The sequence below is a fragment of the Cololabis saira genome, chromosome 6 (genome assembly GCF_033807715.1).
Source record: "Cololabis saira isolate AMF1-May2022 chromosome 6, fColSai1.1, whole genome shotgun sequence".
In the NCBI taxonomy this organism is placed as follows: Eukaryota; Metazoa; Chordata; class Actinopteri; order Beloniformes; family Belonidae; genus Cololabis; species Cololabis saira.
Window position 1 is genome coordinate 1,235,146 of NC_084592.1, and position 17,490 is coordinate 1,252,635.

Genomic DNA, 17,490 nt, shown 5'->3' on the forward strand with positions numbered 1-17,490 from the left:
TCACCCTACTCGCCACTGATTGGTCGGGGGGCGGGGCCGTCATCACCCTACTCGCCACTGATTGGTCGGGGGGCGGGGCCGTCATCACCCTACTCGCCACTGATTGGTCAGGGGGCGGGGCCGGCAGATGTTTGAATCAGGAAGCGGGAGTCAGCGCGAGAGCGACTGGCGGCTCGCGGCGATTTTATTATAAAAAAAGGACAACCAATCAGAAGAAGGGGCGGGGCTAATTCAGGCCAATGAAGGTCAAGGACTCAATACCGATTCAGGTGACACCACCCACGACTCTCTATGTCAAACCATTCAAAAGTTATAGCAGAAAAAAGGAACAACCAATCAGAAGAAGGGGCGGGGCTAATTCAGGCCAATTATGGTCAAGGACTCAATACCGAGTCCCATAACACCACCCACGACTCTTTATGTCAAACCATTCAAAAGTTATGGCAGAGAAAAGTATTCTAGGGGGCGCTGTTGAGCCGTTAGGCCACGCCCATTAATGCAAACCATGAAATATCCAATTTATCTCCAGGCCTGGCTTGCATGCCAAATTTGGTGCCTTTTGGGGAACTATCAAATATGGACCAATCAGATGAAGGGGGGGTGCGCTTGTTGGCTTCTAGCGTCGCCACGGTAACACTTTTGAAAGAGAAAAGTAATGCGTGTAGTCGCAGGATGGAGACGCACATTTTGATGTATAACACATCTGGGTTCACAATACGGTTCGGGCTGAATTAACTCTCGAAGGAATGGCATATATTGCTCCAAAATTACGCAATTAATTCAGAATGTTCAAAATGGCCGACTTCCTGTTCGGTTTCGGCCATGGCGCCAAGAGACTTTTCTTTTAGTTGCGACATGATACAGGAGTGTACCAATTTTCGTTCATGTACGTCAAACCGTATTATGGGGCTTGAGGCGCAAAGTTTTTTCTGTCTGAAGCAACGAGATGAAGGGTGGGCGCGCTTTTTGGCGTCTAGCGTCGCCACGGTAACGCTTTTGAAAGAGAAAAGTAATGCGTGTAGTCGCAGGATGTAGACGCACATTTTGATGTATAACACACCTGGGTGCACGTTACTGTTCGGGCTGAATTAACTGCCGAAGGAATGGCATAAATTTCGCCAAAATGACACAATTTATTCAAAATGGCCGACATCCTGTTCGGTTTCGGCCATGGCTCCAAGAGACTTTTCTTTAAGTTGTGCCATGATACAGGTGTGTAGCGATTTTCTTGCATGTACGTCAAACCGTATTGTGGGGCTTGAGGCACAAAGTTTTCCGGGGGGCGCTGTTGAGCCATTTTGCCATGCCCATTAATGCAAACCATGAAATATCAAATTTATCACCAGGCCTGGCTTGCATGCCAAATTTGGTGCCTTTTGGGGAACTATCAAATATGGACCAATCAGATGAAGGGGGGGTGCGCTTGTTGGCGTCTAGCGTCGCCACGGTAACACTTTTGAAAGAGAAAAGTAATGCGTGTGGTCGCAGGAGGGAGACGCACATTTTGATGTATAACACACCTGGGTGCACGTTACGGTTCGGGTTGAATTAACTGCCGAAGGAATGGCATAAATTGCGCCAAAGTGACACGATTAATTCAAAATGGCCGACTTCCTGTTCGGTTTCGGGCATGACGCCAAGAGACTTTTCTTTCAGTTGCGCCATGATACAGGTGTGTACCGATTTCCGTGCATGTACGTCAAACTGTATCGTGGGGCTTGAGGCACAAAGTTTTCAAGGGGGCGCTGTTGAGCCATTTTGCCACGCCCGTTAATGCAAACCATGAAATATCAAATTTTTCGCCAGGCCTGACTTGGGTGCAAAATTTGGTGACTTTTTGGGCATGTTAAGGGGGGCAAAAAGGCCATCACTTTGTCAGAAGAAAAAAAAAAAAATAATAATAATAATTAAAGCTGCAAGCAGCGATGAACGGGCCCTCGCACTCACGGCCACCGCCCCCATAAGCATATCAGAAATGACACCACCCACGACTTCCTATGTCAAACCATTCAAAAGTTATAGCAGAAAAAAGGGACAACCAATCAGAAGAAGGGGCGGGGCTAATTCAGGCCAATGAAGGTCAAGGACTCCATACAGAATCTGATGACACCACCCACGACTCTCTATGTCAAACCATTCAAAAGTTATAGCAGAAAATCGGGACGACCAATCAGAAGAAGGGGCGGGGCTAATTTTCACCAATTATGGTCAAGGACTCAATACCGAGTCCCATGACACCACCCACGACTCTTTATGTCAAACCTTTCAAAAGTTATGGCAGAGAAAAGTATTCTAGGGGGCGCTGTTGAGCCGTTAGGCAACGCCCATTAATGCAAACCATGAAATATCAAATTTGTCACCAGGCCTGGCTTGCATGCAAAATTTGGTGACTTTTGGAGAACTATCAAATATGGACCGATCAGATGAAGGGGAGGCGCGCTTTTTCGCGTCTAGCGTCGCCACGGTAACACTTTTGAAAGAGAAAAGTAATGTGCGTCGTCGCAGGACAGAGACGCACATGTTGATGTAAAAAAAAAAAAAAAAAATTGCTGACAAAAATTTCAGGATCTAGCCAGGCTCGAACTCCCGACCTCTGGCACCAAAGACGGATATGCTCTCGGTGAGCTATGTCTCAGCCATAACTTTTGCTTTGACTTACTGCTTTAGCAGAGACCAACATAGCAATAAAATGTCTGGGTCTTTTTTTCCTAATTTTTTAAATATTTGTAAGGTATAAATATTAGTAAAACACTACTATTTTATTTATAACTCTTTCTGTAACCATTCTACCGAGGTTCTAACCGGGCTGAGCACGGGACTATTACTGACGTCACCACATTACAACAGCTGATCGGTCGGGGGGCGGGGCCGTCATCACCCTACTCGCCACTGATTGGTCGGGGGGCGGGGCCGTCATCACCCTACTCGCCACTGATTGGTCGGGGGGCGGGGCCGGCAGACGTTTGAATCAGGAAGCGGGAGTCAAACCATTAAAAAGTTATAGCAGAAAAAAGGGACAACCAATCAGAAGAAGGGGCGGGGCTAATTAAGGCCAACGAAGCTTAAGGACTCATTACAGAGTCCCATGACACCACCCACAACTTCCTATGTCAAACCATTAAAAGTTATGGCAGATAAAAGTATTCTAGGGGGCGCTGTTGAGCCGTTAGGCCACGCCCATTAACGCAAACCATGAAATATCAAATTTATCGCCAAGTCTGGCTTGCATGCAAAATTTGGTGACTTTTGGAGAACTATCAAATATGGACCAATCACATGAAGGGGGGGCGCGCCTTTTTGCGTCTAGCGTCGCCACGGTAACACTTTTGAAAGAGAAAAGTAATGTGCGTCGTCGCAGGACAGAGACGCAAATGTTGATGTAAAAAAAAAAAAAAAAAAAATGCTGACAAAAATTTCGGGATCTAGCCAGGCTCGAACTCCCGACCTCTGGCGCCAAAAACGAATATGCTCTGGGTGAGCTATGTCTCAGCCATTCCTTTCGCTTTGACTTACTGCGTTAGCAGAGACCAACATAGCAATAAAATGTCTGGAACTTTTTTTCCTAATTTTTTAAATATTTGTAAGGTATAAATATTAGTAAAACACTACTATTTTATTTATTACTCTTTCTGTAACCATTCTACCGAGGTTCTAACCGGGCTGAGCACGGGACTATTTCTGACGTCACCACATTACAACAGCTGATCGGTCGGGGGGCGGGGCCGTCATCACCCTACTCGCCACTGATTGGTCGGGGGGCGGGGCCGTCATCACCCTACTCGCCACTGATTGGTCGGGGGGCGGGGCCGGCAGACGTTTGAATCAGGAAGCGGGAGTCAAACCATTAAAAAGTTATAGCAGAAAAAAGGGACAACCAATCAGAAGAAGGGGCGGGGCTAATTGAGGCCAACGAAGCTTAAGGACTCATTACAGAGTCCCATGACACCACCCACAACTTCCTATGTCAAACCATTCAAAAGTTATGGCAGATAAAGGTATTCTAGGGGGCGCTGTTGAGCCGTTAGGCCACGCCCATTAATGCAAACCATGAAATATCAAATTTATCGCCAAGTCTGGCTTGCATGCAAAATTTGGTGACTTTTGGAGAACTATCAAATATGGACCAATCACATGAAGGGGGGGCGCGCCTTTTGGCGTCTAGCGTCGCCACGGTAACACTTTTGAAAGAGAAAAGTAATGCGTGGTGTCGCAGGATGTAGACGCACATTTTGATGTATAACACACCTGGGTGCACGATACGGTTCGGGCTGAATTAACTCTCGAAGGAATGGCATATATTGCCCCAAAATTACGCAATTAATTCAGAATGTTCAAAATGGCCGACTTCCTGTTGGGTTTTGGCCATGGCGCCAAGAGACTTTTCTTTTAGTTGCGACATGATACAGGAGTGTACCAATTTTCGTTCATGTACGTCAAACCGTATTATGGGGCTTGAGGCGCAAAGTTTTTTCTGTCTGAACCAACCAGATGAAGGGTGGCCGCGCTTTTTGGCGTCTAGCGTCGCCACGGTAACGCTTTTGAAAGAGAAAAGTAATGCGTGTGGTCGCAGGAGGGAGACGCACATTTTGATGTATAACACACCTGGGTGCACGTTACGGTTCGGGCTGAATTAACTGCCGAAGGAATGGCATAATTTGCGCCAAAGTGACAGGATTAATTCAAAATGGCCGACTTCCTGTTCGGTTTCTCGACATGACGCCCAGAGACTTTTCTTTAAGTTGTGACATGATACAGGTGTGTACCGATTTTCGTGCATGTACGTCAAACCGTATCGTGGGGCTTGAGGCACAAAGTTTTCAAGGGGGCGCTGTTGAGCCATTTTGCCACGCCCATTAATGCAAACCATGAAATATCAAATTTTTCGCCAGGCCTGACTTGGGTGCAAAATTTGGTGACTTTTTGGGCATGTTAAGGGGGGCAAAAAGGCCATCACTTTGTCAGAAGAAAAATAATAATAAGAAGAAAAATTCCTGCAAATACAATAGGGCCTTCGCACTGAAGGTGCTCGGGCCCTAATAATAATAATAAAAATTCCTGCAAATACAATAGGGCCTTCGCACTGCAAGTGCTCGGGCCCTAATTAAAGCTGCAAGCAGCGATGAATGGGCCCTCGCACTCATGGCCACCACCCCCCATAAGCATATCCGAAATGACACCTCCCACGACTCTCTATGTCAAACTATTCAAAAGTTATAGCAGAAATTCGGGACAACCAATCAGAAGAAGGGGCGGGGCTAATTAAGGCCAAAGAAGCTCAAGGACTCATTACAGAGTCCGATGACACCACCCACGACTCTCTAAGTCAAAACAATCAAAAGTTATAGCAGGAAATAGGGACAACCAATCAGAAGAAGGGGCGGGGCCAATTTTCAACAATTATGGTCAAAGACTCAATACCGAGTCCCATGACACCACCCACGACTCTTTATGTCAAACCATTCAAAAGTTATGGCAGAGGAAAGTATTCTAGAGGGCGCTGTTGAGCCGTTAGGCCACGCCCATTAATGCAAGCCATGAAATATCAAATTTATCGCCAGGCCTGGCTTGCATGCCAAATTTGGTGCCTTTTGGGGAATTATCAAATATGGACCAATCAGATGAAGGGGGGGCGCGCTTTTTGGCGTCTAGTGTCGCCACGGTAACACTTTTGAAAGAGAAAAGTAATGCGCGTAGTCGCAGGATGGAGACGCACATTTTGATGTATAACACATCTGGGTTCACGATACGGTTCGGGCCATATTAATTCTCGAAAGAATGGCATATATTTCTCCCTGAAATTACGCGATTAATTCAGAATGTTCAAAATGGCCGACTTCCTGTTCGCTTTCGGCCATGGCGCCAAGAGACTTTTCTTTAAGTTGCGACATGATACAGGTGTGTATATGATTTTCGTTCATGTACGTCAAACCGTATTATGGGGCTTGAGACGCAAAGTTTTTTCTGTCTGAACCAATCAGATGAAGGGTGGGCTCGCTTTTTGGCATCTAGCGTCGCCACGGTAACGGTTTTGAAAGAGAAAAGTAATGCGTGGTGTCGGAAGATGGAGACGCACATTTTGATGTATAACACACTTGGAGGCACGTTACGGTTCGGCCCGTATTAACTGCCGAAGGAATGGCATAAATTTCGACAAAATGACACGATTCATTCAAAATGGCCGACTTCCTGTTCGGTTTTGGCCATAGCGCCAAGAGACTTTTCTTTAAGTTGCGCCATGATACAGGTGTGTAGTGATTTTCGTGCATGTACATCAAACCGTATCGTGGGGCTTGAGGCACAAAGTTTTCAAGGGGGCGCTGTTGAGCCTATTTTGCCACGCCCATTAATGCAAACCATTAAATATCAAATTTTTCGCCAAGCCTGTCTTGCGTGAAAAATGTGGTGACTTTTTGGGCACGTTTAGGGGGGCAAAAAGGCCCTCCTTTCGTCAGAAGAAAGAAAGAAAGAAAGAAAGAAAGAAAGAAAGAAAGAAAGAAAGAAAGAAAGAAAGAAAGAAAGAAAGAAAGAAAGAAAGAAAGAAAGAAAGAAAGAAAGAAAGAAAGAAAGAAAGAATAAAAAAAATTCCTACAGATACAATAGGGCCTTCGCACTGTAAGTGCTCGGGCCCTAATAATAAACATCACAGATACAATAGGGTCCTCGCACTTTCAGTGCTCGGGCCCTAATTAGCAAAATATTGGATACCTTCCCCTGCCTCCAGTGGAGCACGGGTCTCAGTACAGAGGGGGCAGAGCATTCTCCATGGGCCATTATGATAGTCATTTTAACGTTCAACAACACCTCATCCTACCCATCAAACAACATTTATTCTCACTTGTATTGAGCCAAGCCTATAGGCTGCATAAAGCAGAGTAAAGTCAAAAACTTGTTCAGAAGAACACACACACAGGCCTGACAGCTGTCAATCACATGGCGCTGAAAAGTCAGATAGTCACGGACTGACTCAGTTCCATCTTTGATACAGATTAAATACAAAAAAAAAACATAACTGGTCTAAAATTACACAGTCTATTTAGATAGATATAGACACAGCAGTCTATAACATCATTTCTGAGCTCTATAACAGAGAATATACTCGGCGGTCTAGTTGACAACAACACAAAGCTCATTCAAATAGGCAGGTGGTCAAGGCTACACAACATTCTGATAAAGACATTATTTAAGAAGGTTACACTGACTCACCAATGGTAGTTGACTCTTCCATAACCCAAAATAACCCAGGTAACGTGGAAAACGGGGAACATTCAAAACTTTGTACATGCTTAGTCCTCTTTTAACGCTCATCTCCTTCATGGCCGCAAATTTGCCGAGCCGGCAAATTGGCTGTAACTGTTAAGGCTGAATTATGGTTCCACGTTACACCAACGCAGAGCCTACGGCGTAGTGCACGTACGGTGCGCGTCGCCGCGTACCCTATGGCGTACCCTACGGCGTATGCTCTGCATCGATTTAATGCAGAACCATAAATCAGGCTTTACAGCCAATCAGCGTTGGCTCACAGCCCTGATGCGTTCAGGACAGTTGTAAAGTAAGAATTAGCCTACACTGGCCGCACAATGCACATTTTATCATTATTATAGCCTACAATTTACGTATCACACAAAACGGGGCCCTATCATTGGGCCCTATGAGCTTGTGGGGCCCGTGGCGACCGCCCCCTTGCCCCCCCTCTGGCTCCGCTACAGCCTGCCTCATCATCATCTCGGCTTGCCTCGACGCGGGGCAAGCCTGCTTGAGACCCGGTCGGATCAGTGATTTTTGTAACAAATTTATCAAACGAGCCTTTCAGAGAGGCATTAAACTCTTTCATTTTTTTTTGTTTTTTTATTTTTTCATTCCCTGATGGAAATTTCCTGAATTTGTCTCGTTCTCTCGACATTGTGTGACAGTTTGTTACACACTCCACCAGTCTCGATCAGAGCAGCTTAGGTCTGTTGATATTTATAAGGGGAAAAAAAAGAAAAAAAAAACGCCCATAGCGCGAGGCCCCTTGGGGCGCGAGGTCCCGTGCAGTCGCATTGTTTGCACACCCCTTTCCGCGGCCCTGGTGCAAGGATGAACCCTTTGGTCCCCCTCTGATCGCTGAGAGAGAACTGCCCCGATACCTGTATCTGAGGCGTCTACTTCTATAATGAACTGCCTCGTGGGGTCAGGGTGGACTAGTACTGGAGCTGAAACAAACGGACTCTTCAGCTTGACAAAAGCTGCCTCAGCCTCCGGTTTCCAGGGAAAGGACGAGAGGTGAAGGTGAGGGCATTGAGAGGGGCTGCAATCTGGCTGAAACCCTTGATGAACCGACGGATGAAGCAAGCAAACCCCAGGAAATGTCTTAGGTGAGTCCGGCCGCTGGGACGTGGCCACTCCTCCACTGCCTTAACCTTAGCAGGATCTACACGCACCTGACCCTCCTCCACAATGTTCCCCAGGTAGGTAATGGAGTCGGTTAAGGTCAAGATACTCGGGGGGAACCATGGAAAGATTTGGAGGGGAGGGCACTGTCTTGGGGACCCCAGGTGGAGACAAGGCCGAACGCAGGCACGTCGCATGGCAAGCAGTACTCCAGCCCAGGATGCAACTGGATGTCCAGGAGATGTGGGGTCATGCTTCACCAACCAAGATTGGCCTAACACCAAAGGTGTGAAAGGGGCATGCAGTACAGAAGAAAAATACAGTAAGAAGCTGATTGACTCGGTGTGGTTACCAGAAAGGGTAAGCCTAAGAGGTCCGGTGGAATGGGAAACAACTTCTGGTCTAAGGAAATCAAGGGGATGCCTGCTTGGCGGGCAAAAGAAACATCCATGAGGCACTCGTCAGCTCCTGAGTCAATGAGTGCGCTGGCCGAAAGTGTCTCAGTTCCCCAAGTGAGAGAAGCAGGGAATAGGGGGTTAGCCTTTTTCTTGGGCTGGGGGAGGATATTCTTGCTCACCAGTACAGTCGCTACTGGTGAGCAGGATCTTTTGGGGCGAGAAGGGCAAGCGCGGAGCAGGGGAATGCACTGGTTGATGAGAGATCGGAGCTTGGCTAGCAGAGAACAAGCTGGAAGCTTCTGTAGCCAGGTGGTATGGGGATTGGCAAGGAGAACCTCGATGGGCTCGGTCGGCACGACATTCCTGAAGCCGAGAGTGCATCTGGAGGGCCAGGGAGATTAAATCATTAAGGGTCTGAGGGTTGTCCCGAACAATGAGCTCCTTGATGGTGTCACTTAACCCCTTTCGATACACACAGAGAAGGGCATTAGCACCCCACTGGCTCTCTGCCGCCAGGATGTGGAACTTCAGGGTATACTGAGCCAGGGAGCGAGACCCCTGACGGATTACCAGCAACCAATTGGCGGCATCTTTCCCATCCACTGGCTTATTGAAGACTGCCTTAAATTCCCTCTTCAACTGCAGCTATAGCCCATTTAAGGGCCTCATTGACAAGAAGTGACATGACAAAAGCAATACGAGACCCATCAGAGGAATATCTGGAAGGTTGATGAGTGAAAAGTAGCTCACATTGAGCGAGGAATCCCCAACAGTGACTGAAGACTCCATCGAACGGCCTGGGGCTTGCCAAGTTGGGCTCCGACTGGGGGTGCAAATGGGCTGGGTGACCTGCCCCAAGGGATGTAAGGGCATCCAGGGATTCCTTAATGTTGGCCAGAGATGGCGCTCACTTGGGTGGCAAGGTTCGCCAAAGTACTTTTCTGTGGATTGGGATGAATTCTCAAGCACCGCAATCTGACTGGGAAGGCCTTCTTCAACTCCCGCTGTAGTTCGGCAAGGTCAAAGGCCTGCTCGGAAATCATGCTTCTTAGCCCTGCTGGCATCTGGCTCTCTGCCCTTGAGGACCCAGCTTGGCTCATGTTGGCTTAAACATTCTGTTAGGCTCAGGAAAACACAATAGCCAAATGTGCTGGTACACCAGAGACAGAGAATCGAGTCAGGAATTAGGTGAGTTTAAGGTGTTTATTGAGGATCTGGCTAAGGAGGTATGGAGGGGGGAATCCTGGGAGCAGGGTAACAGGAGAGATTCCACGAGGGAGTGCGATGGGGGCAACACTGGAAGCCAGATGGAAGAATGGAGCGGAGAGACACTGCTTTGCATGGAGGGAGCCAACAAGAGACAATGTTCAAGCACTGGCCATGTGCTCTCAGCCTCTCCTTGTAGACTGCTGGTGACGAGGGTGATCTGGAGCAGCTGGCCTGATTGGAATTGCCAGCAGCTCTGTTGGGCTGGTCTGCTGCTGGCTGCTGGGTAGCCACAACAGTACCCCCCCTCAAAGAACAGCTCCCAGATATTCCAACCAAAAAAAAACCACAGAAACCAAAACGGGGTGGGCGGAGGAGGCCCAGGCCACCACACAGTTAGAGCTCAGGGGGCCTTGGCACTGGTGGATATATACATATATATATATATATATATATATATATATATATATATATATATATATATATATATATATATATATATATATATATAGTGTATGAACGTTTATACATACATACATACATACATACATACATACATACATACATACATACATACATACATACATACATACATACATACATACATACACAATGCCAATTATAAAGTGTTCAGTAGTCCACCAATGAATTCATCACCAGCGACCAGCGCAGAAAAGTTTCAAGGACACATATTCTTAATTGTACAGGAAGATTTTTGTGATTTGCAGACCTCATATTTGAATGAATTCCACTCAGGGATCAACTTCATTTTTGGTGTGTTTGATCTAAGGGCATTGCCGCAATTAAATTGCGCAGCAGAGCAGAGTTTTTGTCCAGGGACTTGACCGTGATGTTGTGGCAAATTTTCACATTTCGTATTATCGAAGTCCTGCACTGAACAGGTCCATATGGTCATATTTAGTCATACTCATACCGCTTCCTTGTGACACACTCGACGTTTTGATGTTGCTGTTCTGATATGATGGTCAAAGACATGTCAAACCTGGTCAAATCCATGCTTAACCTGTTACCATTTCTATAAAATTTGCCTAAAACCCCGCCTAAAATGTCTTTTGAAAGGTAACACTCCGAAGTTTTTTCCCCAACTGCCAGAATCACTGTAAGTGCTACTAGCATTGAGTAATCTAAGTTTGAACACACTGAAATAGAAGGTTTTTATTTCCGTCGGAAATTTGTTTTGTAACCAGATGTCGGCAGATGAGTGTAGCTGTGACTTACCTAACCCTAAAAGCCTACCCTAAAATTGTTGGTGAAAGATGGCGCCCGTGATGGCAAGCTGCCTGCCTCGCTCCTTTGCTGTTATGTTTTGTTCCCTGCTCCTGCTGCTTTTTGCCTTCCGATATGTTTCTGCTCTGCTGGCATATGATCGCTAAACCTTCCTCGACCTCAGGGCTTGGTCAGAGTCCTTGCTGCTACCTGGTCACCCGCTCTTCGATCAGCAAACACCGGTGCTGGCAGACATTCCCGATCACCTGCGCCGACTGCCCTACTGTCTCTACCCGGAGGGATCGCTATCAAGAGTCCCGTTCCGACGGACCCTGCAGCTCCGAACAACGACGCCGGCTGTCATGCCCTCTCCCCCGGTGAAAGCGCTCTAGAAGATGGGGGAGATGTGCCCGTGTGATTGTCCGCCTCAAAGCTCACCTGAGAGTGTCTTCCTCCTCGGCTGAGTTGCGCCACAGATCTTCTCCTCCTGCCCGGTTCGTATGCAGCCGTTGGATCCGCCCTGTCTTTCCGGAGCCAGCGCCGCTGATTACTCCGGTAAACGGACCTGCTACGCTGGCGCAACTTAAGGCTGGAACATCTGGGAGAAAGTATGCTTGCTTCCAGCCTCCCGACGCTGGTTCCATCTCGCTCACCTGGTCTTCTGCTCTTCCTGTCTCGTCACTGACACGTCATCAGAGCGCCGACACCGTGGTAGGGAATATTGCCGGGAACATTGCGAGACTGTGCCATACTGTGTGTGGTGGACGGAGAGGTGTGGATCCCAGCCTGCTCTGTCCCATCCAGAGATCTACTGATCAAATCCACATTAAAACTGAACTTTTTAATGCCCAGTCCCTATCAAATAAATCAAGCCTGGTCCATGATCACATGCTTGAGAAAGATATTGACCTGATGTGCCTCACTGAGACCTGGCACCAACCTGAGGTGTTTTCCCCATTAAATGAAGCCTGTCCCCCTGGATTTTTTCAATTCATTTCAATTTTATTTATATAGCGTCTAATACAACAGATGTTGTCTCTAGACGCTTTTCAGAGATCCAGAACATGAACATAAACATAAACCCCCGAGCAATTATTACATAAACAATGGCAGGTAAAAACTCCCCTAGTGGGAGAAAAGCCTTAAGCCAAACATATGTACAAATGGATACAGTTACCTGGCCGAGGTGGTGGCCTGGCGGTAATTTACCGCGAAACTCTCAAGCTGTCTCTGTCTCTACCTGAAGTGTTGTCTTTTGAATATCTGGCCTTCAAATCAAAACCTCATTATTGAGGGTAACCAACTGAATCCCCCTCCCTGCTCAGAAAAACTTGTCCACGCCCTTATCTCCTCCAGGCTCGACTACAGCCTGCTCATCGATATCCCCAACAAACACCTCCGGAAACTTCAATTCATTCAGAACTGTGCTGCCCAAACTCTGATGAAAACTTGCAAATACGACCATATCACCCCTATTCTTCGGAACCTACACTGGCTTCCCATAACCTCAAGAATACAAGATTGCCCTCATCCCCCACCTCTGCATCTACAACAATGTCCTTCAATACCTCAAGGATCTCCTGACCCCTCACTCATCCACCCGTAACCTCCGGTCACAAAACACCAACCTCCTCTATCAGCCCCGCACACGACTCCGCTCCATGGGAGACCGAGCCTCTGCTCCACTGGCCCCCACATCTGGAACTCCCCCCACATCTGGAACTCCCTCCCTGAACACCTATGTCAACCCCAGTCTGTGGACAATTTTAAAAAGGGGCTTAAAACATTTTTTTTCGGGAAGGCTTTCCCTGGTCTTTTATAGATGTTTCTATTGTCTCTGTGCTTTTATGCTTTTACTTCAGTTTTTTTATGTGTCTTGATTTTATTCCTTTTTGTTTATTTTGTTTGCTGGTTTCTGTAGCACTTTGAGATTATTTTATGAAAAGTGCTTTCCAAATAAAATGTATTAGGGCCCGAGCACTGACAGTGCGAAGGCCCTATTGTATCTGTAGGATTTTTTTTTTTTTTTCCGAACAAAATGAGGGCCTTTTTGCCCCCCTAAACGTGCCCCAAAAGTCACCAAATTTTGCACGCAAGCCAGGCCTGTGAAAAATTGGTTTGCATTAATGGGCGTGGCCTAATGGCTCAACAGCGCCCCCCTAAAAAACTTTGTGCCTTAAGCCCCACAATACGGTTTGACGTACATGCACGAAAATCGGTCCACACCTGTATCATGTCGCAACTTAAAGAAAAGTCTTTTGGCGCCATGGCCGAAACCGAACAGGAAGTCGGCCATTTTGAATTAATCGTGTAATTTTGGCGCAATTTATGCCATTTCTTTGGCCGCTTCTTTGCCCGAACCGTAACGTGCACCCAGGTGTGTTGTGCGTCTCGATCCTGTGACGATGGCCATTTTGAGAATAGGAAAACACATTTTCTTTTTATTTCCATGTCTTTTAGAGTTCTTTAAAAAAACTATTCTTTCTTTCCAACACCTGGGCTTTGGGTAATGGCGGATACAGAGTATTAACCCAACAACAGTGTTAGGTTTTTATTTTTCTGGATAACAAACTTTTTTCTCTCTCAAATTTCAAATACATAAAGAATATCTATCAAACAAAGAACAGTTTCAGAGCCTTATTTCTGACCTGGCAAACAGTAACACAGTTCCAGATGTTCAGTTATGTCATAAAATCCAGCATTTTCAATGACCGACGGGGGCTTGTCATATGGAACAATCAACTCATCAATTTTGCCCATCATTTGTCTGGTTTTAGTCTGTAAAGCACAACCTGAAAAAATGAAAAAAAAAAACATGAGTTTTCCGGGTGGCATTTTCCAGCCTAAAATAATGTAATATTGCCAACATAATGTTGTATATAAAGCTAGGTAGCTATTTCAGTCCAACAACTAATGTCTCACTGCTTGTTCACCTCGAGATCAATTATGTGCTAGACATGGTATCTTTCACATAACCTACGTCACAGCCTGCTTACAGAAAGATAAAATGTCAAAAACCATTGAATGGGATTTGATAATGATTCATGTTACCAAGGGACAGTTTGATTCACAACAGTTATCAGCACAAACACACACTCAGCCACATACAGCAATGATAAAATAAACAGTGAGATAGTAACACATGAACAAAACATTATACTTGCGCTTAAACTCAAACAAATTATTTTTATGCAATTATTTTTCATCACACATTTTTCCCAAGAGCTTGGCATTCATGAGGGTATTACAAAAAACAGCATATTTTGCTCCCAATATGCACAATCAACAGCAAACATATTACGAGGTGCCAATTCTGAAGCAGTCCCCGGAGAGCAGGAATAATCATCAATTTGTAAGAGATTATTTTGTGCATATAATTTGTTTGAGCAAGCAAGGCAATTTTCCAGGTGATGTACTATTAATCACATACCCTATACATATGTTATCTGCAGTCACAAACTACACTCATCCAAAAACAAAAACTGGAGTGTAATGGTAAGTGTCTTTCCTTTGCACTGTGCTGCTTTAACAGGTTGGTCTCATCACTGATCTTTGCTCTGTATGTAAACTCTGTACTGTTCTCCAAAACAACTCAGTCAGGGATTTGTCATGTGTGGAAGCAGCTAGCAGCCTGGGAGGAACTGAACTGACAGACCCTGAAAATGCAGATCACAAAGCAGCTTAGAGAACTTTCAACAGGTCTAAAAAGAGAGTGTGACATGTTTTATAGACTGACATGTGACAGACATTACGTCAATGCCTGAATTGTCTGTTAATCAATGGACTCAAGGATGAATGATTTCTAAAGTGTCATAGGATACTACCCCCAAAAAGCACATTTTCAAATTTTTAGAGCTATGTCATGACTTGAAAAGGATGTTTATCAAACGTTTTAGCACCTGAGGAGCGTCACATTTTCTTTTCCTTTTAGTGCAACCAAAGTGAGTTGTTTTTTTCTTAAAGGGTTAGTCTGTTTAATGTCACAGGTGATTTTAAATCTACAAACAAGAAGGTCCCTTGACATTTCAGAAAAATCAATACCTTCAAACAAGAATTGTTGTAGAAACATTATTTCTTTGGTGTAATTTGACACATCAAACATAATAAAGCAGCACCTCTGTGATAAGACACAATCTTTGGGTTTCAGGAAGGTGAAAATAGCAGTGTTCAACATACCCTGATTAAGCCTTGTCACCTGCACTTTATCGTCAGTACAGCTATTTCGTATTGCTTTTCCTGCTGGAGATATAAGGTGACCCTATCTTCTCCAAGCACAGTGCTTTTAATAGATGATGCACAGAACATGTGCAAAAACTCTCCTGCTTTCCCATGATCATTTCTTTCTCCCATTTGCACACTCTCCCTCTAATGGACAATGCTCCATTCCTTTTAGTCAATCAGGCTAATGCAAAAATCATGTATGTTAGTCTTTTAATATTTAATCTTAACATCAGGAAGATTGAAATACAACATTGAAGAAGCATTACTCCTTCCCCCCTGAAAGGTACAAGTGCTCAGAGAGCAAGAGAGAGGCAGTCACTCTGCAATGTCTGACAGAGAAAGTGGTAGTGACAGCGAGCAATGAAAAAGGGAGGAAGAAAAGACTGCTATTTTTGATGACAGTTTTGTTGCCATGCACTCTGGGCTGCTGGGCTGGAGGCAGCATTGAAGCACAGATTACCTTGGAAAAGTACATAACCATATATAGCAGCTTTTTTCTTTGGTAGCAGACTTTGTTCTTTGACATAAAGGATTGTGATAAGCAAGGTTGAAGAGAAAAAGCTCCAGGCTATTGCTTGAAACCTAGGTGAGATACATGTCAATGAGTGTGCCAAATATCATGAATTCTGCACATAGAACTGTATTGTGCACATAGAACTGTATCTTTGTTCTCATCTCCAGCAGGCATGTGCCTGCTGGAGATGAGAACAAAGACAGAGACACATTATAATTTATCTTCTCTTGCAGTGTTCATTTTCCTTTCTCAGTCTCAATTTCAGGTAAACAAAGAGGGTGTTGAGAAGTTAGATAAGTAATCTTCAGAATGTTTAAAATTTGAAGCTTTGAATTTAACAAAAAAAAATCTTTTGTTGAAAGAAGTACATCACATATGTGTAATTTAATAAAGTTAATAGCCAGACAAAAACAGAACTTGAATACATTTTTGAACTCACCACAGAGAAATCCTCGACTGAGCAATTCTGTCCACTAAAGTTGCAGCTCATCAGCATTTCTTCTAATTGATGTCCTGTCCTATTGAAGATGTCCTGCATGTCTGGAGCAGGATACAATAAATCAGTAGGTTTGTGTCCATCCCTGTTTTTGGGAGGAAGACCGGTCAAGTTAGCCAGATGGTAGATGTCGGCATCGGTAAGAGCGGAGAAGCGAAAGCGGTTAATGTTACAGATGGTCACAGCAGGGAAAACAATTTCGGGAGTTGCCTCCTCGTTGAGAGCTGTGACATGAGGGTGCTCCAGGTAAGACATGGCACACTTAGAGGCTTGGTAAAGAAACAGTCCAAGTGAAGTCAAGAAAGCTAGAGTCCAGAGGGTCTGCCGAATGCCAAGGTAACCGGAGACAAAAATGTGGTTAATCCCATGGAGGGAACATGAGTTTGCAAACCCGACCAAGTCTTTGGTCGGAGATGTGCAGCTCTCCTCAATCAGGCTGTCCTTATTCCCATCCTGCTTGTTTTTTTGCTTCTCATCCTCCTCTGCAAATTTGATTTTGCAAACAAATTCGATAGGCATGGAGGCAGCCAGGTCTACGTTAAGGTTTTCGTTTTGTATCAGCTATCGGTCTAGCTCACTCCCCTCCTGCTTCCTTGGCTTTTGTGATCTTGGCAGGAAAGGACACCAAAAAAGAAAAGAAACAGATACGGGAGAGTTTGCTGCTCCGGCTGTCGCTGCTGTCTGTGCTGTGACTGATAGTGCTGCTGCTGCTGCTTCTGCTGCCACGGCTCCTAGTGACTATAGTGCTGCTGCTGTGCTGCTGCTGGTCTGAATGCTTGTCTCACTACTTGATCAGCTTACACAGTCTTGCTTATCAGCAGTAATACAGCTGTCAAAAAAAGAGAAAAAATACTTGTATGCACACAGCCTCAAGCCCAAGGATGCAGTATTTTAAGATGAACTAAAATAAGAACAGGACACTTAATATTTCATGAGAAGATAACATTGTGATTATTTCCTCCTCAGTGGCAGGAGTCACGACGTCCCAGGGTCATCTCTATGTTTCCACTCAAGTGAGTCCTTCCTGCTCAATGTACCTATTTAGCTAGTATTTTGAC

At 45.3% G+C, this 17,490-nt stretch overlaps 1 protein-coding gene across 5 annotated transcripts in view; it reads right to left on the reverse strand.

Moving 5' to 3' along the window:
• Positions 1-17,187, reverse strand: part of asic4a (acid-sensing (proton-gated) ion channel family member 4a) — a 221,153-nt gene extending 203,966 nt beyond the window's left edge. For all 5 annotated transcript variants that reach the window (XM_061723019.1, XM_061723018.1, XM_061723016.1 and 2 more), the window contains exon 1: positions 16,376-17,187. In XM_061723019.1, the coding sequence (XP_061579003.1) occupies positions 16,376-16,951 (576 nt within the window). In that variant the 5' untranslated portion in view covers positions 16,952-17,187. The remainder of the gene's footprint in view (positions 1-16,375) is intronic.
• Between the last annotated feature and the right edge of the window lie 303 nt (positions 17,188-17,490).